Genomic DNA, 25494 nt, shown 5'->3' with positions numbered 1-25494 from the left:
ATGGCGGTCAGTAATCTTTGCATTTCTTTATATCGTATTTGTGTTTTGTATGCCACATTGTATATTTCTTGTGTGTTTGAATCTTTGTTTTTGAAATTTACTTTGTTTAACCGCAATGCATAATCACATATGTGATACCGTTATGCTATTGTTTCTAATTGTTTACGTTTTTGGTGTAATGCTTGCTTAATTTATGTTTATTGATGGTGATTACCTGGTCTTGTCCCTGAAGTAACATTCATATAAGTTTTGATCGAGGTTTTGATCATTATATTTTAATATGTAGAAATTACCGATTCGTTTGATGTATGTACTGACTTGTTGTTTGTAACTAACCATTTTCTCCGTGAATGAAGCAGTCACGGGGGTGGTAAAAACTGTAGTCAAAATTGAGCTACGACACCTAATTCCGTGATTGTCTTCGACATTCAACTATAGGCTCGAAACCCCGAAACTAGGGGCGGGCTACCTATCGTGAAGGAGCTCTTCAGTTTAGAATCTATGTGCAATAAATGAGTGGCGATTCGTAATTTCCACATATCTTGTTTTAGTTAATTTTCCATCTTGCTTTTAACAAAAGGACTTTATTACACCAAAGATGAGTCACACATCCTGTGTATTTCACCCTTTCTTAGAATCATGGTACCTGCTTACCTGACCCATAATTCCCAAAACTTGTTTTTAACCTATATATGTTACCTCTTGAAGTTTACCTGCTACTTTTTGTGATGTTATAATTTTATGTTACGCATTCACATCATTACAAACAATTAATTTTACAACACAATTTAATATTAATTTGACGGCTGGTTTTTTTTATTGGTAAGTCTTTTTTTTGGCAGCCTATTTCTATTTTGATTCGGTGAACTACCATTTTCAAGGTTTATTTTTGCAATGTAATTTATTTCCACTTAAATTTCCAAACTTTTACAATCATAATAATTACGTCATTATTAAACAAACTTTTCACAATTTGAGTGTTTAATTTTACGTTCCTTCCCTACTGTGCTTCAGGTCAAAACGTGGTCTACAACTAACGTAAGAGGTCCCTGCCTTACATGTTTTATCTTATCACGTGCCACTTTCCAAATTTAAGCGGGATTTTATTTAGTTTTGGAGGGAATGGTCATTCGGGTGGCCATTTTTAAACGTTGCCCGGTTTGATTTTATTTCCGTGTTCTTGTAGTGTGAAGTTAGCGTAGAACCTGGGGGTTAAGTACATACAAGTGGAAAAATATGAAGGAGAGTATTAAAAAGGCAATAAATAAGGTAAAGGAAGAGGAAGGGAGAGATAAAAGAAAGGAAGAGAGATACAGATATAGATCAATGATGGAGAGACAAAGAAAGAGAGAGATAATAAGGAAGTGAGAGAACAGGGAAAATGGTACAAAAGAATATGTAAGGAAAAAAGATGAAGACATAGAAATAATATAACGAAGAAATCATGGCTATAAACTTTTGGAAGATGATAAACAGAGAAAACGAGAAAAATACATTTAGTGAGTGAGAAATACAAATAGAGGACTGGAAACAGCACTTTATGAAAGTACTACAAGGGAAGCAGGAAAAAGGGTGTGGGATAGAGGATGACGGAAGAGAGGAGGTGAGATATCAAGTGAAGAGATGGAACAACAATTAAAGAGATTGAAGAAAAGGAAAGCAGCAGGTAGGGACGAAATAAGAAATGAGGCATGGATTATTAAGGAAAAACTGAGGAAACTAATAATAGATGAAAACGATATATTGTGTGTGTGTTTCATTATTTATTATCACTTCTCGTCGCTTTTAATCTCAGCCCGAGTCTTCAGGTTCTTATGAACCTTGGGATTCTTTCATTTCTTCTATCATCTGATTTGTTAGCTTCCATTTCTTTCAATTCTTAACTTATTTCAATTAATCTCCTTGGGTTCTTAGGGTGCTTCAGATTCTTTTGATTCTTCAAGCCCATGACATTCTTCAGATTCTGAAGTTCTTCCGGATTTTTGCTTTTCTTCGAATTCCTCCAGTGATTTAAGCCTTTAGACTCTTAAAGTTCAGGTTATTTACATTTCTCAGCAAGTCCTTGCATGTTTTCGATTTTTCGATTCTTTCGTCTCTTCGCGTGGTTCAGATCCTTTCGATTCTTCGTAGGTTTCAAGGAAACAATCGCGACAATCGGCTTGTTTCTGATACCAAAATCCTTCTAACCATTTTCCTGTTTTAATCTTCGGTCATTTATTATTTGAAAGAAACTAGCTTTCTGTACTAGCTACGAGATTGACTTTCGATAAATTCTTTTCTTTCTTCTTCGCGTGACGTAACAGAGTGTTCACGCGCTCTCTCCATGTGATAGAAGCAGACAGAAATATTAATTACAGGAATTTTAATTAAGGGTAGTCTTGCCTTAATTTTGTTAGGCAACCCATTTGAAATGTGTTTGTCTACATGTTAAGATTGCTAAAAAATGTATTTCACTTGGTAAACAGATAAGGCGAAGGTTGACCTTATGTAGGATCTTGTACGAAATGTCGGCGAAATCGAATTTCGAACTTTTCGTGACGGAAGTGTAACCAAAAAAAGACCTTTTATTCTTGCTCTTATATGAGTTTGAGTTTCGCTGGTGTCAGAGACCAACCCGGTGGCCCAGAGCCATTTGATTGATCTATGTACCTACCTTCTTAGGTAAAAGTGCCCAAGATGGGCACAATTACGCGTTCACCAGTTGTGAAGTAGGTACCAGTGACTTTGTACAATTAAAAAAATGAACAGCGCAATAGAAGAATAATACTTGCCATAGTGGTGCGACGCTCAGTCCAGCGAAGAGTTGTTCAAAATAATCTGGAAAGTACACCTGGACTAACGTTTCTTCGCCTAGATCTTTTTCGGTGAGAATTTTAAAAAATTTCGTCCATTGTAAGAACGGATATTCAATTTGCAAGTCGGATATTGTCTTCAAGGTGTAATCCTTCAGTAAGGTAGATTCTCGCCTTTCGTTTGGTGGTGGAAGAGCCTGGAATCAGAAACACAAGAGAAGAAATAGGATAAAGTAACTTCCAGATCGATACTTACGTTCGAATGATCTAAAACGTCCCATTCTATCGTCGTGCGTAAATCTTGCATAACCTGCGTTCGATTGTACGTGTTCGTCCAGTTAGAAAAAAAGCCTACGGACGCAGCAGCCGTTTGTATCGAAAATAAATATACGGTATAGTCTTTTTGACACTCTATGAACTGGTCGTGAATCTCGTTCAGATCGACAAATTCCTGTTGTAATTGTGTTCTGAACTTATCCAAACAGCGGTTTTGTAAATCAGTCAATTTCGCGGCTTCCGTTTTGTCAAGTAAAATGGATACCTTGCTTGGTACACTCAACTAAAACAAATTTGTACATTCTACACTACATTGCACTCCAATCGCGTACCGTCAGTATAAACTTGGAGGTTTCTTTGTCGATATCAAGCGCGACCTCCATTATTGGAAGCGATCGACGCAAGATGAGGTAAGCAAAAAGTTTAGTTATGTCTATGTGTTCGCTACCTTCGTATGTGTCCATAAAATTACCCACTTCTTTTACTAGTTCTTGCACTAAAACTCGATGAATGATGATCGAAGAAAATCAGTAACATAACGTCTTACCCACAATGGTCCGGAACTCGTAATTAAAAAGGTACTCGTGGGAGACGCAGCTGTCATAAAATGTCTTATAGGTCTGCAAGGATTGCGGAGATGTCTCATTAATATGATGCGTTTGGTCCCATATCCTTAGCCAGGTGTCCGAATCTTCATAATCGAGTTTCATACCCCCGCATGCAAACTCGTAGAAGTCCTCGCATGGATCGACCGAGTGATTCATGGAACCTAGCATGGCAGAAGCTACCGATTTGCATTTTGATGATAGACATATTGGTTCCGGTTCCTTTTCTGTAGTAGTGACTATTTGCCCCAAAGAACCCGGTGTCATCGGGGGTGTTTCTGTCGTATCAAAACCGGTTGCCTCAACTACGTTCATGCTATCGTCGATATATTCAGTTGTAACTTTGGGTGTTGTTGTACGGGCCGATGTTGCTGTTTTCGCTGCTGTAACTGTTGTTGGGGTTGTAGTGGAGCTTGTTACATTTACAACTGGTGTATCTTTTACTGTAGTTGAATTTGAGTCTGTGGTTGCGATGGTGGTCTGCGACATCGGTAACGTATTTGTTGTGGTCGGTGTAGTTACTGTTGTTGGGTTGGAGGTTGTGGTATCATTACCCGATAATCGAACGTCGATAAATGGCGTGCTTAATGTGGTATCGGGTGTAGATACTGTTCCTTGAACGGTCGAGCGTAGAGTTGACGTAATATCACCGATTTCCTTTGGTTGTGTAGTATCCCCTAATTTCCCCTCGGTTATGAAATACTCTGCAGTTGTGTGTTGCATGGCGTCTTTCGGCGTTGACTCTTTGGTGTTAACATGAGTTGTCGTTGTGCTTGGTGTCGTTATTGTGGTTGTTGTGGTCGGTGTCGTTGTAGGGTGAGTTGTAGCTGACAAATTTTTTTCATTTGTTTTATCAGTAACTGGTGGAGAGCCATGATATCTCATATACTCCGTACCCTAAAAGAATACATTGTAATTCAGAGCTAAGATTCATGATTGGTATAATAGATTTAGGAGTATCTACACATAAATTTTCCCTTCTTCCAGTTCAATGTAAAACTCGAAATCAAGAATACCTGCAAACCTCAAACCATCGTCAAATCCACTTTTGCAAATTAGTACTATTGGTCGCCAAAGTTTCTGGGTCATTAGATTTAAGGCCGATTCTCACTTTCGTGCAAAGAACCGGCACGGCACATACTCGGCACGGGCAAAGTTTTTTGAGTTCAATTCACACTGCGACACGCTTGCCGCAGGTAAGCAGTTTCTACGTGAGTTTCAACTGTAAAAATGTTCGAAACTTTCACGTTAATTAAAATTGGTCTAATATTAGATGATGAAGAACAAGAAAGTACATATTGCAGAAAAAGAAAAATACGTTTTTGTGTACATAAAATGCATAAGAAGTATCTTTTATGACCGAAATCATTTTCTTGGACACATTCAATCAGCATCTCATCTTGTTCCGCTGAAAAAGTGTTCCTTTGCTGACCCTTCAACCTTTCTTGTACTATGAAAAATGAACTAAAGTCGGTGACCTGCACAGATTGTATTCACACTTGTCGGAACGTGCACGGTACATGTCCGGCAAATATTGTTTCGGAAGAACGCTGCGTGCAAAGGCCGTAGCTGGCCGAGTCGTTGCTCGCATAGTGTGAATTATACCCCAAAAAATTCATAAGATTCAATAATATAGATATTTTGCCGAGTCGGTGCCTTGCCTGTGCCGAGTACGTGCCTTGCACGAAAGTGAGAATCGACCTTTACTAAGCTAGGGCTTTTAATATAAAATTAGTATATTCAGGCTAGGGTCAACCATTTTCCTCCAAGTGGCTCTCGTTGATCCAGTGACCCAGAGTTACAGTGACTCGTATTACGTTTTGGGTATACACCGTTGACATTTAATTTTACTGCTCTGCATTTTATAAGTTTCAAAAACAGACATAGTTCCAAACGGTTCCAAAGTTAATGGTACTTTGCGCCTTGCGTCTTAGCTATTTGAACTAATAAACAAAATAAAAAACCCTTTCTCAATGCATAAAGGCAGAAAATCGATTCTTTCTATCGCGGGCAAAGACGTAAATTTCGACACCAGAAAATGCAATTTAATTGATTGTGGGTTTCTATTGCATAGGGTTGTTTGGACCAAGTTAAGTAAAGCGACCCCTCAGATAGTCTGCCAAAACTACGGGGATTATGCCCCAAAAAAAAAGGAGCAATGACATAGATCGTTTTTGATGGTTATGCTGTTGGGAATATATCGGTGTACTTTGCTGCACTCCTCAACAAGTTTTGTCTTTTGCAAGACAACTTCGATCACATTATTTCTCACGCAAAATTTCTAATGATACCAATAAGATGAACTTCATAACCATGCTGAAGAGTGAAATGGAAACCAAGGGGATCCAAGTGAAGCAGGCAGTAGAAGACGCAGATGTAATCATTGTGGAGACCTCAGCTGCTGACAAGTATGATGGTATCATTATAACAGAGGAAAATATTGATCTTCTGGTGCTACCCACTGCCTTTGATTCTTTTTAAATGAAACGTCTATTTCCAGAAGAATGGAAAGGGTAACAGCCCTGCTGTGTTGCATTCCTCCCACTTGTTCAAATACGAAACCCTGCCTTTATGCAATAAGTGGGTGTGACACCACCTCAGCACTCTTTAAATGGTGTTGGAAAGAAAAAGGTAATGAAGACGTATAGTAAAAACCCTAGCGTTTCAGAGATGTTGTCGACCTCACGGTAACTCAATCTCAAATCGTTGACGTTAGAAAAAAATTTCTTGTGAAACTGTATGGTGGGATCATAGAACTTGATAACATCGAAGACCTGAAGTACCGCATTTTATCCACAGCCATGGTAAAGCCGATATGTCAACTTTTTAGACTGCCACTAACTATAATACCACTCATTCAGAACTTACCGGACGTGGATGGGAAACCAAGGGTGATATCAAAAGTTGCCTTCTGCATGGGGATGGAAGATAACCAAACGAGGTGGATCTTTTTATTTTTAACAGATGCCGGTAAATAAATTTGATGCTTCTATTACTTTAATTCTTGATTACTAATGCTTGGTTTTGAGGTAAAGTTAAATTTTCCCGACACGGTGTTATGACTCTTTATCAGCGTTTAGTTTTAGTTCGCTATTAACGTTGCCGCGTAGGAAAACCGAAACAGAATCAACGCAAATCTTGCGAACAGCGTCCCCTCTCAGCCAATCCGCGAGCACCTATTGCGTTATTTTGGCCTCGTCCAGACGGATACAACGAAGCGACCATCTGGCTAAAAACCCACGCGTTCTAAATGCGCCCGTTTGTCGCTAATCGTTGACCGTTTACCAGTATAATTTAGCCAAACAGCATTTTCATAAAAATTTGGGTTTGAGTTTTAATTACCCTGTTCTTTAAAGTTGGCCCTGTATCGGACTGAATGTCAATACTTTTGAACCTATTCGCCAATGATGGTGCCAATTTCTCAACCAAAGTACCCATGTTTTCAGACGCATTCTTGGTAGTAAAAATTTATCTTATGAAAAACAAAAAAATTGGTGGATTTATGTAGACCCAATACAAACGGATTAATATCTTAATAATGGTTCGTTTTTATCTGTTAATTGTTTTAATGGGAAATAACTGAAAAAAACTAAGCGAGTTATGGATAAATATTGTTGGTCCCTATTTTTTAGGGTACCTATATGTACTTCTAAGATTCTTTGGAAGTTTGACCGGTTTAAAGTGCTTAGTTTAAAAAAAAAGCATAAGTAATTGTAAATTATCAAATTGCGTTTTTTAAAAATAATTCAAAAACTATCAACGATACGCAACATCTTGTGGAGTACAAAATTAGGGCGTTGTGCGCGGGTGCACCATACTGTTGAAAATTTTTTTTGTATCTGTTCAAATAACATCAGAAAGCGAAATCGGCAAATTTGAGATTTTCTGGGATATCTTCGGAAGTAATCGGAATTTTCTAGTTTTTCTTTAAAGCATGATAATAAGTGTTTAATTGCACATATTTTCTCGAATTTGACCAACGTAGTATCTTCTATGGTTTCGGAGATCTATGGTGGACATCCTTATCGTGGACATTGTGTAGATTTTTTATGTATATGCATGCAAGTTTGGCATTTCACATCGCATAGAAATGCAATCTCTAGTAGGTAATAAATAAAAATACGGAAATTGACAGTTATTTTTGTTTACACTGAAAACAGTTGTTTACTTACATTTTAATTGTATCGTTTTTCCCTCATATCCATACTACTTTTAATCTTAACAAGATTCTTTGGAGTAAAAACAAGTTATTAAATCTTGTTTGCATAACTAAGTCGGGAAAAACGCAGACTTAATTAGTAAACTGCATGCAAAAGATAAACATTGGATTATTAAAGACATAAAAAAATTTAATTATTAATTGACAACATAGGTACAGATTATAAAAAGAATGTAAATTAATTAAAAAGAATGTTCCCAGTTTACCAAAATGTTATTGCGGGAATTCAATTAGTAAAGAAAACGCCCACTATATGAAAATCATATGGGAACATCGTATTAGTTCTAAGATTTTATAGTCGTTTACCAGTGCTATTAGAAAGATTACAAGACACGCTATATCAAATAATAATAATAAATAATAAATTCAGACAAACCCATGATGCCCGTGAAGATTGGCGGACAGGCGGGCAAATTATCTATAGGTAATGATTTTTTCCTAAATATCTACTAATTTGTGTATCAGATGACAAAAATAATTGATACGTTTGGCATTTACCTTTTCTTCTTCGCTTCTTCCTTTTTTGGTTAACAGCAGTGAAAGCAATAAAATGGCACAAATTGCGATAAAAACCAACAGCGCACATAAACATGTCCTAAACGATGTGTCTTTGGCTGCATTTGCACCGATCGCATACGAACCACTTGCCATTTTCGAAGGACAGACCTTAATGAAAATGTGCACTTCCAGCAATTTTGTTATTCCCTACCGTTATCGTCATCTCAAAGGAAACAACGGTCCAACGCAGGATATAATTGACCGCATTTTATCAAGCAATTACAAAAGGAGTTTTATATGTATGTCATTTAGTCGCACCTTTTCAATATCTATCTTCTATCAAATACGCAATCTTTAAGGAAGATCGTTACGTCCGTAAACTGCAAGTCGCACGCTGATGCTTCGTAGTTTCGTATATTGCAACTCCCTCCCACTCAGGCACCCTTTCATAAATTTTACTTGGCTAATAAAATTGGCTTATCGCGTCAATTTGCAAATTCGTATTACCACAGCAAGGGCTTACACACTTTGGGGCTCAATCTTTCTTCAAAAATCCACGACTAATAATATGGCCGACTTTCATCAAAAGGTCTTGTTGGGAACGGGGGGGGGGGGGGAGGGGGGGTGTAAGTGCCTACAGATAACAAAGAATAGATATTGACAAATTGTTAGGTACTTACCTATTAGACCAAAATGTGGTTCAGTCGTTTGTTTATACAACGGCAATGAATTACATCCGAATACCAGAGGTCTTGAGAAATGTAAGATCTGGATTTGAATAAAGATTGTATTATTTTATGGGTTAGTGAGGATTATTTACTTGGTTAAGTCCAATAATAGTATAATGGATGTAGAAATCTGAAATAGTATATTAAGATACAAGTGTATAATCAAGTCTTTAAAGCACGCGCAACGAGTTAAATGGCACGACGCGAAGACCAAGTATACACGTGTATCTTATACTATTTTTTAGTATTCTTTACTATTTTTTCTTATACTTTTTTTTAGTATACCTGCAGTATAATTTAAAAATAGGAAATACAATGAAATCATATTGACGTTATTAATACTCGAATACATGTGTAAGTGGGTTGGGTGTTGGTAATTTCACGATTGCCATGGAAATGTCACTTGACGTTTGCTTATAAAAATCATCGTCTTTGTGAATAAAACGATTTCCGTTGAAAAAGATAATACACCGTCCATTAAATCGCTTGTTGTAAAATCTAAATAAACGTTGGTAGGTGTAAAATCCAAATCCAGTAAAGCCTATTATAAAAGAACATGAAAAGTTGTTTCCATGGATGACTAGGAAGTTACTTACGAATAAAGTCTTAAATGCTGGCATATATGAAGGAAATGTTAAAGGTATTTAAATCTTTTATCTTTTGGTGCATTCATTCAAAACTTCAAACAATGCTGCGATTAAAAAGTGGAACAAATTTGGAAGCATACCCTAAATTACGCGCGTTTGTGAAAGTTTCAAGGTACAAGCCAAAGAAATGTTATGCATTTACAAAAAGCGACCTAAGAGGATTTTTTATTTCACCCAGTCTCAAAAGTCATACTTGAAGTATCATTACTTAGCAACTTTAAGGGCCGGTTCTGCAATTACAGCTATTCGCATAATAAGATATTCTTGGAATAAGTGCCCTAGCAACAACTATCCCATTGGTTGACCCAATGGTAACCAACGCAAACTGACAAAGTTTATTCTAGGTATAGCTTATTCTCGGTATATACCTGCATTGTAGAATCGGCCCTAAAGCACGTTTGTTTTAAAGGCCTTTTTTCGCACGCATTTGAGTGTTTAAAAAGGAGATTGTGATTCAGGTATAATAAAATAGCTATTTATACAATAAGTTGCGAAATGAGTGTCTTTTAGGCACGCGACGTGAAAATTGGCCAACGAGGCAAAGCCGAGTTGGACAACACATCTGGTGACTAAAAGACATCGTTTCGTAACGAATTATATACCTACAAGATTTTTTGTGAATGCGGAGAATTTAATAATTGTATTAGTATTTTTAAACATTTTGAAAAGTAGGCAGGCAATCTGTTTCTAAGACATTGTTTATAAATTATTTAATGTCAAGTGTGACGTTAAGGTTGAACGTAAGCGTGTTGCCGTCTTTCCCGCAAAGTTTTGCGAAAAAATTACTTCAAATGAGTGATATTGACGAGCCGTTGAAGCTACGCTATCCACGTTAGTACCAGAAAAATCGAAACATTTATACGAAAAGACCTACGACAACTTTGAAACCTGGGCCAAAGAAAAACATACTGAGAACTTTATAGAAAAGGTATTACTAGCCTATTTCCACCACCTTAAGACCGTCAACTGTGTGGAGCAAATATTTGATGCTCCGCACCATGATTTATCTGAACAAAAACGTAGATATTAACAAATTTTACAAACCTTATTGCATTCAGTTCAAAAGTTTTTATTTATAATAAATAGATATTTTCATTGATTTTAATGTTTCATTTTTATTTTTAGGCACTACTACCTAAAAGAGTGTCATTTCGAAATTCTAATCAACATCAAAATTTGTCAATTTCGAAACGCTTTCACAAAAAAATAATTACCTAATTGTGGGATTTGTCACAATCTTTAATTACATATGCGGTGTTGTTATGGCGGCAACATCTGACACTTCCATGAACCGGCTTTTTGCTGTAACCCCCCCCCTCCCCCACCACACTTTAAAATTGCAATATGTATGTACTCCCCATCGAGTAACAACTATAAAAACTATAAACTTTTCTTTACAGAAATACCCACAAAATGAAATGTATGAGCTAATTTTTGAATAAAACACAAAATAAATGCATTTTCTACATTTGAGGTTATGTTTGTTTATTTTATTAAATGCTGAAAATAGTCTGCAGACAGTACGGCTTGCGTTGAAAATGTTTGGGCCACCGTCTAAGATAGCCTGGACATAATGTGGCGGAGCTCCATCTTGTTGAAACTTTAAATTTTTTTCGCCTAGCAGCATGTCTCCATTGTCGATTTTAGCGAATTTTTCAAAATAAATTCGTCGGTGAAGCGGACGTTTTTGGAGAAATTAGGATCTCCGATATTGGTCATCTTTGCATGTAAAACTTGTACTTTTTATGGGCAAAACTTCTTTTTTCAGAATTTTAAGGTTGATAATCGATTTTGCGACTCTTGGAATTGATGACGTAGGGATTTGCCGCAAACTGACAGAGCACCTCAATTTTACCCACTTCATTCAAATTTCTCGGCTAAGTAACTGTCTTGTTGCGAGCGATCCCGTGTTCTGAAATTCTTATGGGGACGCGCTTTATGGAAAACACGAGGAGTTCTACGCGCACATTGGTTTTCAAATCTATACAAAAAGATTGTTTCAGTTCTTTCAGGTGTATCCCATTTTAAATAATGTCTCAGGTTGGAATCAACTAAAATATTACCACAGATTTAAATATAGTATATTTAAATCTGTGATATTACTTTGCGTAAGTACGCGCTATTTCGAATCCGCATACAGTTTTGAATATTTCCAATTCGCGTTTTCGCCTTGCGAGAGCTCCTCTATGTCTATAGCAAAGCAGAAAACCAAGGAAGGATTGTAGGGTTGATTCTTTGGGATCTAGAAACCGCAGAAAACTATTAAAACTTTGACCCCACCTATTCTATGCTCAAATTACTACAGAAGATCTAAAAACTTCATAATTTCCAGATTTCATACGAAGAGAGAGAAACAGTGTTATTTTCTGCGGATTTGTTGTCTGTATATATTATTGTTGTGTGTTCAATAGTTGTGACTAATATTATTATTACAGCGCGAAAAAGCACAATTCGATCGGTTGAACCTTTGATGCGTACTTTTGTTTAGGAAAGTATCGAGGAAAATTCTCTAATACTTTGTAGGCGAGTTCTTGCGGCACAATGTGTTCATAATTCCAGTTCGCGAGCTCTTTGAAAATCGCGGGATTTTTTGTAACCGTGAGCCCTCTTTTGCAATGGTGAACGCTTTGTAGCAGAGTTGGACTGGGTCACTGGGTCAACTGGGTCACCTGGGTCACTAAATTAAACTGGGTCACTGGGTCGCTGGGTCACGTCATACTCTTTTCAGTTAGACCCAGTGACCCAGTTGACCCAGTGACCCAGTTTGACCCAGTGACCCAACTTGACCCAGTTTGACCCAGTGACCCACCCAGTGACCCAGTGACCCAGTTTGACCCAGTGACCCAGTTTGACCCAGTGACCCAGTTTGACCCAGCGACGCAATTTCACCCGGGGACCCAATTCGACCCAGTCACCTAGTTTGATTGAATAACGCAGTTAAGTCAGTGCCCTCGGTTCAAGTGTACAGATTATGCAATAAATGAAATGCTGGTTTGTTGAAAATAATACTCGATTGCTTGACAACTGCCATTTCTGTGATGTTTGCTTTAATACTGCCGTAAAAAACTTTCCATGTCCCGAATTGTATTAGAATAATGTTATTTCTTTGCTTTAGGGCTTACCAGTTTGCTTACAGGTATTCATTCACATTTAATTTTTTTCTACTAGTAGCTTAATCCAAATAAATCTTTTCTCTAAATACTTTCATTGACTACTTGACTACAAACTATAAACAAATGCATTTGATTTTTTTAGGTATTAGTTCTCTTGAATGAAATTGGGCTACGTGCTTGTTGCCGAATATTATTGAGGAAGTTTTTTTTTTAAATTAAAAGTTACTTGAAATTGTTTTGGATGATACCTAACAATAATTTAATTATTGGGCTACCGGGTCAGGACGGGTCACTGAGTGAAGCTGGGTCAAGATGGGTCACTGGGTCAAGCTGGGTCACCGGGTCAAACTGGGTCAAGCTGGGTCACCGGGTCAAGCTGGGTCACTGGGTCAAACTGGGTCAAGCTGGGTCAAACTGGGTCAAGCTGGGTCACCGGGTCAAGCTGGGTCCGGGTCAAGCTCACCGGGTCAAACTGGGTCACCGGGTCAACTGGGTCACCGGTCACTGGGTCACCGGGTCACTGGGTCACCGGGTCACTGGGTCAGTAAACTAACTGGGTCACCGGGTCACTGGGTCACTCTATGCTTGACCCAGTCCAACTCTGCTTTGTAGTACTTATAGCTGAAAACTAATCGGTAACCGTAACCGATTGAGCTCGATCCAGCTCTGAGTTCTGACTTTAATTATGTGGATCCGTTGAGTGAACGTTTACTCAACGGTGGATGTCTACTTTGGGGTAAAATAGTAACAAAAAAGTTTAAACATTTCACACAGGATCAAGTTTTTGACAATGTTTGATTTTAATTATAATTTAATGCATATTAATTACCCACCCACACCTCTTTTGTATTTGTTAGAATTAAGTATAACAACAGCAATCATATCTAATTAGTAATTGGATACAATAACATTTTATTACTCCAAGATCTAGCATTCTAAACTACCTGAGTCGGCTGGGTCACGACTAAATAGCAAAAGTCGTTTGCGAAACTGGATCCATTTTGTTATAAATAATTGAAGTGAGCATTTATTTTTCCGTAAGTAGATAGCGATCAAAATGAATGATCGTCGCGTCACCTTTCGAATTTTTGTTTACATGGGGACTCGTAGGTACTCGAAAGGGCAGGTACTCGACAGTCACTCATTTTTGATCGCTCAATATTTTTGTTACTGTCGTACGCAGTACGCTATTGTATGAAATATGCAAAACACAAAACATATTTTCTACAAAATGGACAAATATTTTATAAAATATAAATGCTCCCAACAAATATGGTTATTACAATAAATATAATCCTGTGTTCCTGTCTTCCCATTTCGTTGCCCACTTTTTATTTACTCCAAAGATAATATTACAACTATTATCTTTGTAACAAGTCTTAATATAATATTCATAATCATACTCGGAGTAATTAAGGATTTACCTTAGAATTTCATACCGGGTGGATACTTTCAAACCGAACATAGGGAATTAACATGGGAAAACAGTTTTTCGCAGATTGTTGCTCCCCAAATTAACTTATGAGTTCATAATGCCACCATTGGAAAGAAGATTTTTGTCCGCGGTTTATGATATGCAAATTATTAACGTCTAGTTGCACGTTTAATTATAGCCCAGTCAATTTAGACCAAAAATGGGCAATCAGAGGAACTAAAAATACTAGTTCCAATTTTTTCAGAAATGTGTAGGGAGAGGTTCCCTGAACAAGAAAAAATAAAGTCCCTCCAAATGCCGCTGGAGGAAGGGGGGCTTTTCAGTTTATCGCATTTAACTCGAAAATGGTGCGTTACACTGAAAAAGTTCTTCAGTACAAAATGAAAGCTTATTCAATTTGCTAAACCTCTCGCCAGGAAAGATTGCCGGTCATAGAACACTTGATCCCGGTCTACAATCTATGTTTTTCTAAAGATGTGAGCGACTTCCGGGATAGTATCGTAGAAAAGTCTTTTTGTTCAACATTGGCACGATCCTATTTCGGAAGTCGCTCGCATCTTAAGAAAAACATAGATTGTAAATCAACACAAGGTGTGCTGTGACCGGCAATCTTTCCTGGCGAGAGTTATATAAGTTTGGTTATATACATTTTTTCGAAAACTGAACCGTTTTATGGTATTAATGTCCTCGTACCCATCGAATACAACTGCACAATTGGAAGCATAGTGATTTATTATATATGAAGCATACTGCTCACAGATGAAAGAGAAAGTGGTCCCAACATTCCACTTGACTCTGTGAAGGAGAAAGCCACCGTCCACTATACAGTGTAAATCGTTTTGAGGTTCACTGCATCCATGCACACAGGAAAAGCCTCATAGAGAGCAGATTTCTTCGTTTTCCTGAAGCATCCTTTGTGGAATAGAGTCATGGGGTATGGAGATAACTCGTACTTCAACAGGTTCGGACTATAGGGATGTTAATGCTGTACAGGTTCTATTGTGACGATTTTCTCCTAAAATGTCCGGGGGAGGATTTAGAAGCCAAAAATATACGAAAAATGTGAGTGAAAAACGATTTTGTTTAGAAATTACCACCTTTCCGGACTCCGGAGCCGGTAGCACGAAAACGGTTCAGTTTTTCGTAAAGATGTATATAACCAAACTTGTAGCAATTTTAATAAGCTTTCATTTTGTACTGAAGAACTTTTTCACTGTAACGCACCATTTTCGAGTTAAAAGCGAAATACTGAAAAATAGGTCGTTTAAAGCCCTCCTTCCCCCAGCGGCACCGGAATTTGGAGGGACTTTATTTTTTCTTGTTCATGGAACCTCTCCCTACACATTCCTGAAAAAATTGGAACTAGTATTTTTAGTTTCTCTGATTTTCCTATTTTGACTGGACTATTATTATTTTGCGAAATTAGGTAGTCAAAATGTGTACTTGGTTTAAAAAATCACGGTAGTTATGAAAACAAGGTACGATTACGATAACTGTCAATAATTTTAATTTGTACTACAAAACTTACTTATTCCATTGAGGAAAAAGTGTTTATGGTAAAAAACGTTTACGGCGGTGATAGTTACAGTAGAGTGCGAGATTTATTTTCCATGAACAGTTTGTCAATTTGACAATTCCGGATGCTTAAATCTACCGGTCATGGCTACATGATTTTCTGAGTTCATTTTATTTTGCGAATTTTTGATAAAATAATGAGAAAATACAAATAAAATAAAAATATATAAAATATAAAATAAAAAATCTTCTTTCCAGTGGTGCCATTATGAACCCTCTAAATTAATTTGGGGAGCAACAAGCTGCGAAAAACTGTTTTCCCATGTTAAATCCCTATGTTCGGTTTGAAAGTATTCACCCGGTATATTACATAGTCCTTTATAATCTCATCTTTGATAATCTAGATACCGGCAATAATTTCAAATAAGTTCCGATTTCCGAATATGCTGCCACCTACCGTGGAAGTCGATGAATCAAACAGCACTAATGACAAGAGTTTCATAACGGATGTCGCTTATTGCGCAACGATCAAAACAAAACAGAAACCAAAAGCACATGCTCATGCTCATGAGATTCGTGAAAAACCTAACCTTAAACCTTAAACTTAAAGACGAAAACTTTATTTTTGTACTAAGATAACAATATCATTAGTACTTGCATAATACACCAAGATAAGGTGCTCGTTCAATGATCATGTGTGCTTAACTACTCGCTCATGCAGTTGACCCAAGTCGATAGCTGAATAATGATTTCGAGGCAGCTTTACAAATTGTGCAAAACAATTGTCCGGACAAATCGTGCTGTTCACACCAGCGCAATACATTTTGAGGAGCCCGAACATCCATTTAAAAGAACTGTAAGGATTTTAACAGATGATGTAAGGAACTTCCTGAAATCACCTCTACGAGGGTTTTCACCTCCCTCAGATATTTTCCCTCGGCATGCTGACATTCTTATAATCGGTGGCGGAGCAGTTGGATCGTCAATTGCCTACTTTCTCAAGGAGAAAACCGGATTGCGTGGTGTTAATATTGTCGTCATTGAGAAGGACACTACCGTTCGTACTGTGTTAATGTTAAATTTGTTGGTAAAATTCATTTTACAGTACTCTAAATGCTCAACGGTGCTATCAGTTGGAGGATTGCGCCAGCAGTTTTCTCTGCCGGAAAATATCCAAATGTCTTTGTTCGGAGCCGAGTTCTTGAGATCTGTGAAGAAACGATTCGGACCGGATTCTGACGTTTATTTCACTCCAAATGGATATCTCATGCTTGCTACTGAACACGGTGCTCAGCAGTTGATAGATAACTCGAAAATACAAACGGAACTGGGTGCCGTTAATAAAGTGTTAAGTAAAAGAGAATTAAAAGAGAGGTAATGTCACGGCTGACAGTCCACATTTGTAATATTAGTTTAGGTTCCCGTGGATGGAAGTTGAGGATGTGGAGGCAGGATGCTTAGGTCTCGAAAAAGAGGGATGGTTCGATCCGTGGGCTTTATTAGGCATGCTAAAACGTGGCGCCACTAACATGGGGACTCAGTACATCAATGCGGAGGCTGTTGGTTTTAATTTTGAGGATCAGCAGGATGTAATTGTCGATGGGCAATTAACAGGTACTTACCAACGTTTAGACTCCGTAGACGTAAGTTATTCCGTCATGTGATTGGATTTAGCAACCTGTGACATAGGTGAAGTTGCCGGACGGTGAGGTAAAAACCATTCAGTTTGCCTATTGTGTAATAGCAGCCGGCGCAGAGTCGGGCGAGTTGGCAAAACTTGCTAAAATTGGAAATGGGGAAGGTATGCTCACGGTTCCTCTTCCTGTGGAACGGCGGTAATATTTCATAAGGTGTTTGTAGCATGGACCCATTAAGTAGATATGGACTTGGTTTTTTTCCATGCTCCTATTGGTATGGTTTTGAAACAAACAAATGAGAAATGATCTTATTAAATTGCATCATTGCGGCCATAATGCGCCGTATTAATACATAGGGGATCTATCACAACTTTCTAAACTGAAATGTAGGGTACTGAAAATCTTGTTGTACGTGAAGGAATAGCAAATACAGTGAAATATCTCTGCTTTCTAAAATATAAATCCTATAGTTATAAACATAAACTTGTAACGTTACAACTCAGTGCTAATCTCATACCTTATCTCTGGTATAATAGAATATTCTTTTAGTAGACTTCGGACTAGACACTACTAAATTATCAGACTTCCACAATCGCAAACTACTTCAAATTAGCAAATAGTTATAGGTAGTCATCTTTATTGAAAAGTAATTAAGTTGTTTGATTAGTCAGCTACTGCTTGTGTGGTCATTTTTTATCTTACTATGTTAATTACACTACAATTCGTCTCTCTTATGTCAGGTGCAGTTAAATCCTAATAAATCATCACCTGAAACTGGTATCTTTTCTAGGCAAAAATGCTTGCTTCAAAAGTATCGTATATAACCGACTATTTATTATTGTTCTGTTTCGAATTCCAAATGAAATTAAATTACTATTTCTAATTAGTTTGCGAAAGTCGATAATTTTTTTATACGTTCTCGTAAATATCACTTTGTTTCGACTTCACGTGCTTTTTTTTCACTAATGAGTACCTAATTCATTTATTGTTTTCAGACAAGCAAAATTTCTTCCGGTTAATGCTTGTATTTGAATGGGCAACCACTGGAAAACTTCGCTTGTTAATCAAAAATGGGGGTTACTATTTGCAACAATAGTTGTATAACGTCACGGCGCTAAAAACTCATATATTAAAAAATTTTTTGACTGTTTCACATCCCTTCTGCCTAATGTACACTGCTAACATTTTAACGAAATCAAAATAATCGTTCCGCCGAAAAAATATTTTAGTTGTTTAACTTCGGTTTAACTTTGACATTTTTTTTCTCCTTTTTTTGTAATAAGTGTAGCTATCTGAAAAAATTTGAAAAAAGAAAGTTGTATAACGTCACGGCGCTAAAACCTCAGATATAAAAAAAATTTTAACAGTCTTACATCCTTTATGCCTAATGCACATTCGCAATTTAACCAAACCATTTTAACCGTATTTCCGACAAAAAATATCAATATCATTAATATATCAGATCTCCTGTGAGGTTTGAGCTTCTTTTCAAAATGAGGAATGTCCCTAAGGTTGAAATGAAATTGAACTAACATATTAGTACTTTTTCTACAGTTGGAAGTATCTGAGGGAGGAAGACATTACTTTTGACCACAACTGTACGTACCGTGTGTCCTATTTTGGTTGAGAATGCAGTGTATCTCAACTGTTTTAAAGATAAAGACTTGCTGTTTTCGCGACCCTGTGTCACTTTTTTTGAGACTTAATACCATAAGCAGAATCAATCTACCTACGTTTGTTTCTAAGATACAGATAGTTTGAGAATGAAAAAAATTGACGTTAACATATACAGGGTGTTGCACTTAAAAAATACCGTTGCAAAACTATTTGCGTTCACTGCATCCGCTATGGTCTCCCAATATACGTTTAAGTCCATTCAAAATGTCAAATTCTGAAGAAGTTTGATAGGCGGTCTTATAACTTCGAGACTGCCGTCAATACGGTGTCACTCAAGTAACATAGTTATGCAACTTTTCATACTTCAATTTCAAACAAAAATCTACTGGAATAACTTTTATAACATAACTCTTAAAAAATATGAGATACTGGTTCCATATCTACTTGTAGGTCCATAAGATATACCTTATTTATCCCAGTAATTTAGGAAGCGCTACGTGTATTGCTTCGAATGTCAAGAACACGGCCCGGGTTTGAATACACCAATGACAATCGATTACACAGGAGCATACTTTCGCCGCGATGGCCTTGGTGGAGCATTCATTGCCGGCTTATCACCACAGCCCGAAGAGGAACCCCCAACAACAAATTTGGAAGTCGATCACGAGTTCTTTAACAGTAGACTGTGGCCATTGCTAGCGCAACGAGTTCCTGCATTCAATGCTTTAAAGGTATGCAATTAGACTAATTTGATGCAGAAACCTACATTGGCAGTCCTCAAGGTGAGAAGCTCGTGGGCTGGTTATTACGATTATAATATGTTTGACGAAAATGGAATAATTGGTGCGCATCCTTACTTATTCAATTTATATATTGCGACCGGATTTAGCGGTCACGGTATACAACAAGCACCGGCCGTAGGAAGAGCAGTTGCGGAGTTGATAATAGATGGTGGTTTTCAAACAATTGATTTAACAAGGCTAGGGTTCGATCGTTTATTGATAGATAAGCCGATGTACGAAGTTTGTATAGTTTAAATAAAGTTTATTTAATTGTTTAGTGTAACTATTTAAATTGAGCAGGAGTTGGGCCAAATAAGGTGTTTCCTTGTTTCGAAGCTGCACGTGATGGAGCAAATCCTAATAACTTCTGTATGTTTTGTCGAATTGACATGGTACATAAAATATACAGGAATATAAAAGAGCAGTCTGTGTAATCCTCTCCTGGTAAGTTTCGGTGGCTTAATCCTTGAATCCAAGCCAGTGGAACAAAAGGTAACTTTGCAACAACTCTGCCGTCAAATCTACAACGTTGTTGCAGTCTCACACTATTACAGTTTATGATTACTTACATGCTATTAAACATGCTTAATAATGCCGTGAAGGCAAACCCAATAGCAAACATCGACTTCATCTTCACTAGAGACAGATCTCTGTTGTTATTTTTGAGCCGTTCCTCTTCACGTTCGATCTTTTTCTTGTGCTGTTTGTCTAAGGAGTCTCCGTGAGCTTCTTTCCGTTTCTCTACTAAAAAACAGCCCTGTTAGCTTTGGAGAATATTTAGTGTATACATACATCTTTTGCTCTGTTTTTCGACTTCTGTTTTTAATTTTTGGTATTTATCTGTCCGATATACCATCAACCACGTTAAACCTTCGCCCAAAAACGCGGTACAAATAGATATAAATACAATAAGAAGCGTGTCAGTCCACATTTTGTACAATATTAAACTATAATTTAAGGTGTCCAAAAATTTCATAACCAATTTCGACCTTTGGAAGCGTACGCTGCACCTGCACGCACAACGTGGATTAATACCGGAGGTACGATAGACACTTCCTAAGAAGTGATTGGCTCATGGCTGCATTCAGAAGTATCAACCAATTAACGACGTTAAAGCGGGGGGGGGGGGGGGCGTTGATGGCTAATTTGATTATAATATAAATGTAGACAATGCTACTACAGCTGGATTGTACCACATTGATAGGAGTTCTGTTGCACGGAGAGAATCGAAAAAGGCGCTTAATAATGCATAAATGTGTCAATTTATAAACTTTTCATTATAGCACTCTCTACTAAATGCAGACTAAAATTGTAGTCATGGAAAATATGTATGCTAATTAAAAAACTAAAAAAATATTTTAAAAAAACTTACCATCAGACGTATAGTAGGAACGCACTTCTCCTCATGGCAAGTAAGCAATATTGCTTTTTATTTGTCAAGTTTTCTCATTTACTTCAAGAATCAAGAAAGTCTATTTATCAATTTTACACATACATAACACCCAACGGAACTTTTTTGTCCGTTTTCTAATCACTATATTCAAAGATCTAAGTGAATGTGTGAGGTGTGGGCAACCTTTTTTTCCAAGGAGCAAAAATACAATTTTCTATATGCGCCCCGGCAGTTGAAAATCCAAATAAAAAGTATGTATAAACGAATTAATAATTTATATACTTTTTGTTTTAGAAAAATTTGAATATGATTTAGTTCTTAAAGTAGTTTTCAAATTGACATCACAACCGCAAACATGTATCCCTTTCTTATGTCGGCGGTGCAATTGAATTTTAAGATATTTGATAATTTATTCCAATTAAAATCATGTACCTGGTTGTTCACAATTTGTAAGTGACCTGGAAACTAAAGAGAGCAATGAAGCTTTTATTACCTAGTAACTCTACATAAAAATGTGGTAAAATAGGATGAAGCATTTATCCTCCTTTGTTCCTACGATGTGTGGTATATAATTTTAATTTGAAAATAAGGCAGTTTAAAGAAAAACAAAATATTTAGTTGATGGTGAACAGCCAAATTGCACACTTAAAGATGCCCCATGCAAATTGGTATGAAATTACTGAATGAAGTTAGCGTTAGACTGTTGACTGTAACAAGACACGTTTAAATATTAATGGATTGGTCTTCCTAACAGTCTTGACAACACGGCTATTGTATGTACAAAAGTAATATGGGCATGGTTTTATATTAGGAGATTTTGAAATTTTATCCTTACGTCTTTTTACTGTACGATTTTGCATACATTTGTATAATACTTTATGTCGAATTAGCTTAGATAGTTTTTGTACATAAGTTGAACTAACACGAGAAAATCACTTCCAAACAGTTTCAAATCTCACTAATTACACTCAGTTTTATGTGCATACATAATTCACTAAATTTCTTGTCGTTAATAACCCCTCAGTCCGTTATATATCTTGTTATTAGAAGACTGGCTTAAAATTTTCTTAATAGCTGAAAATTAACACAATTAAAACCAAGCCAGCCACGCGAAGAGTATTAAAAACACACCTGCTTTGTCATCTTCAGACAGTTCTTGTTTGGGAAATTCAACATCAAACGTGATATACAAAGTACCTTGCAAATTATTATTATCGTAATTAGGCATTCCTTCACCTTTCTTACGAATCTTGGCTCCTGGCCACGTTATTTTATCTCTCGAAATTGTAACTGTATGACCATCCAAATGTTTTAAATCGATCGTGAAGCCATTCAAGGCGTCCTAAAAAACACATTAAGAAATTTTATTTAAAGAAAGTCTCCTTCTACCTGTAACGATATTGTAATGTTTGTATACAAATCGTCTCCTTTCCTTTCAAAAATTGTATGGGGCAGTGTTTTAATTTTCAATATCAAATCTCCGGGATCACCATCCATATGTGGTTCACCTTCTGCAGTAAATCTAGTTTCTTGTCCATCGACCATGCCGGGCTCAACTTCCATTTCCAAAACTCGCTCTTCGTTCACCAGTTTAACATTGGGACATTCGTCACAAACGGTTTGCTGCATCATTTGGAAGCGGCCTGGTCCTAAGGTTTTCGTAACCATTTCCTGCCTACAATTGCACCTCCTTGTGCCTTTTGCCGGTTTCATTACAGGTTTGTTTCTTGTAATCTACGATAAATCATACAATAAACAATAAATTGTTGTAAAAGTTACCTCAACGAAGGTGCCACTATAAAGATCTTCTAATGTAACCAAAATATCCATGACAATATTGGCACCTTTCGGAGTTTCGTGATGTTGATCACCACCTCCACCGAAATGGAAACCGAAATCGCCAAAGAAGCTCGCGAAAGGATCAAAACCGCTGTCCATCATCCCATCCTTTTGCAAACACTCTTCCCCGCACCGGTCATACTTTTTTCGCTTCTCGTCGTCCGATAGTACTTCGTATGCGGCACCTAAATCTTGAAACTTCTGCGACGCCTCAGGATCGTCCTTATTTTTGTCGGGATGTAACTCCTTCGCCAATTTTCTGTACCCCTTTTTAATGTCATGCAAACTTGCCGATTTTGAGACTCCCAAAATTCTATAAAAGTCTCTACCCGCTATCACTAACGTTAACGACACTAATAAATTAATAAATATAGCGCGAGGTATTGTAGTCCACATTTTGATAAGTGCTTAATTAATTATTTATAAGAAACCATAGCAGTCTTCGGTTAAATTGGAAAAATTAGTTACACTACGACAACTACACATGCACTATCAGCACATAACCCAAACATGTGGAGTGTTCTGATTGGTTCAAAATCTGAAGTATTTTGAAGTTTCTGCATAGGCAACACATCATACTCGCTATGAATTGTATTTGAGTATAGGATGCAGGTGCATAGGAGTACTTAAAAAAGAGCACAATACTGATTTGGCCTGAATGGCAGATTAGCAGTCACGCATATATTATCCTCAGAGAGACAATGCGTTTTATTGTAAAAGCTAAGAGCTCTGTAATCAGCAGCTTAAGCCTTTAAGGGCGCTAGGGATAGAGAATAGGCAACATACAATGGTCACTGAAATGGACAATAAAAGTCGAAACTTTCGAGTAATTCTTTATGTCCAAATATTAATACTAACTAGATGTCTTATCGGAAATTGATACAGATATAGAAAAACATTAAATGTGGCGATTTATTTTTTTGATAAAATTATTTAAGTTGTGTATAAATGATAATCTTGCATTTACTGAGAACGCGAATATTGGCCTTAGTAAACAAATATTTAAAAAGTAAATCCGCACAATTTATTTAGTAACTAAGTGGATTAAAAAAATATATTACGAACTGCTTGAAATTATGAAATGAAACGTAATTTTTACTCAAAAGTTTATATAAAGTATAGCGACGGAAGAAATGCAGTAATGCATACAACGACGATAGGCAACTCGGGTAGCACTTTACCTGGACAATAGACCATTATACTTATATACGATTCTTTGCATGAAAAGTTTTTTTAAATTTTTGTTCACCAAAATGCGTATCCCAATTCAGCAGAGTTGGACATTGGGTTATTTCTAGGTTTAAGATTGTCTTCTGACATTTTTTTGAAAAACACAGCTGTAGTGTACAAAAATGCTGCAAGTGAATCAAATGACATGCATGACTGGAGTTTCTTTTTTGTTTAATTATTTCTATTAACATGGAGTGTCAATATCAGTCTTTTTTAGTTACGCGCTTCGAATAAATGTAGATACCTATGTGAAGATTTGGCAATTTTAACTGGTTGGAGGAAAATACTTACAAAGAAAAAAACAATATTTCGGGCAATTTCGTTTTTAAAGAAATTAACACAACTTTTTTGTATTTTTTTAAATCATTTGAACCTTTTTTAATTGTTTTTCGAACTTTTTTGAATCTGAAACCTTTTTAATATTATCCCTGGTGTGCTATAGTTTTTAAAAGAGAATTTACTATGCTATCTGTTTAGATTAAAATACACATGAGGTTAGGGCCGATAACTTTTTTACTTGACTCCGTGCTTATTTTGAAAACGGTAGATTAAGCAAAATCATTTTTAATAAACACATTTACCGTAAACTTAATAAATAAAGATTTTATAGGTTTTTTCTAAAAATCGAAAAATGCAACTTTTGCCTGTATCTCAAAAATAAGACTGCACGGCAGGTTGATTTCCAACATCGAGTTTGTTTCAAAAAAATACATCAGGACTGCGAGATCTAAAACTTCTAGTTTGAGAATTACCCCATACTACCGACCAAATTTGGCCATCCTGTCCAGAAAAAATAATTTATACACAAATTATGCAATGCGAGATCCAATGTAAATAATTCCCAATACCAATCACCTTTCTTTATATCTGATCATTTATGAGCATATTAATTATTAAGCAATCTTTAAGAGCGGACAAAGTGGGTTCCAAGAGCGGATTGCAAATGGAGAAATGTGACAGTTAGTTGAATTATGAGCTCAGCTCCATATTTTTCCATTCCGCCACGCAATTAATTAAAGAAGTTTTATTTTTCGAGCGTTATCGCAAGGCAAGTCGTCGAGCTAGAAAAGCTGTCTATCCCGCCATGGCACAGCCAAATTTTATATAAACTAAACGCTTAATTTAGAGGGGATCTTTTGGGTTTTGCATCTTTGCCATTTGCATCCTC

The 25494-nt window shown here is 36.7% G+C and overlaps 4 protein-coding genes across 4 annotated transcripts; 1 reads left to right on the top strand and 3 right to left on the bottom strand.

Annotated features, from left to right (window-relative positions):
- Window positions 1-1807: 1807 nt before the first annotated feature.
- Window positions 1808-8545, bottom strand: LOC116175348. Its single transcript, XM_031493420.1, has 5 exons — window positions 8391-8545; window positions 3616-4570; window positions 3401-3564; window positions 3049-3351; window positions 1808-2989 (listed from the first exon to the last, which is right to left on the bottom strand). The coding sequence occupies exons 1-5, from the start codon at window positions 8541-8543 to the stop codon at window positions 2687-2689; spliced, it is 1878 nt and encodes a 625-aa protein (XP_031349280.1). The 5' UTR covers window positions 8544-8545; the 3' UTR covers window positions 1808-2686.
- Window positions 8546-16373: 7828 nt separating this feature from the next.
- Window positions 16374-20141, top strand: LOC116176393 (FAD-dependent oxidoreductase domain-containing protein 1-like). The gene is made up of 6 exons (XM_031494924.1): window positions 16374-16885; window positions 16934-17202; window positions 17246-17471; window positions 17518-17663; window positions 19570-19813; window positions 19865-20141. Exons 1-6 carry the CDS (start codon window positions 16574-16576, stop codon window positions 20117-20119), a joined length of 1452 nt encoding a protein of 483 aa, XP_031350784.1. The 5' UTR covers window positions 16374-16573; the 3' UTR covers window positions 20120-20141.
- LOC116176394 (calcium load-activated calcium channel) lies at window positions 20064-20895 on the bottom strand. Its single transcript, XM_031494927.1, has 3 exons — window positions 20657-20895; window positions 20434-20608; window positions 20064-20385 (listed from the first exon to the last, which is right to left on the bottom strand). The coding sequence occupies exons 1-3, from the start codon at window positions 20838-20840 to the stop codon at window positions 20148-20150; spliced, it is 597 nt and encodes a 198-aa protein (XP_031350787.1). The 5' UTR covers window positions 20841-20895; the 3' UTR covers window positions 20064-20147.
- Window positions 20896-21864: 969 nt separating this feature from the next.
- LOC116176860 (dnaJ homolog shv) lies at window positions 21865-23615 on the bottom strand. Its single transcript, XM_031495669.1, has 4 exons — window positions 23037-23615; window positions 22647-22991; window positions 22389-22599; window positions 21865-22331 (listed from the first exon to the last, which is right to left on the bottom strand). The coding sequence occupies exons 1-4, from the start codon at window positions 23490-23492 to the stop codon at window positions 22267-22269; spliced, it is 1077 nt and encodes a 358-aa protein (XP_031351529.1). The 5' UTR covers window positions 23493-23615; the 3' UTR covers window positions 21865-22266.
- Between the last annotated feature and the right edge of the window lie 1879 nt (window positions 23616-25494).

This window comes from Photinus pyralis, unplaced genomic scaffold, assembly GCF_008802855.1.
Source record: "Photinus pyralis isolate 1611_PpyrPB1 unplaced genomic scaffold, Ppyr1.3 Ppyr1.4_LG7, whole genome shotgun sequence".
NCBI classification, from domain to species: domain Eukaryota; kingdom Metazoa; phylum Arthropoda; class Insecta; order Coleoptera; family Lampyridae; genus Photinus; species Photinus pyralis.
This window is presented reverse-complemented; position numbering and strand designations above follow the sequence as displayed.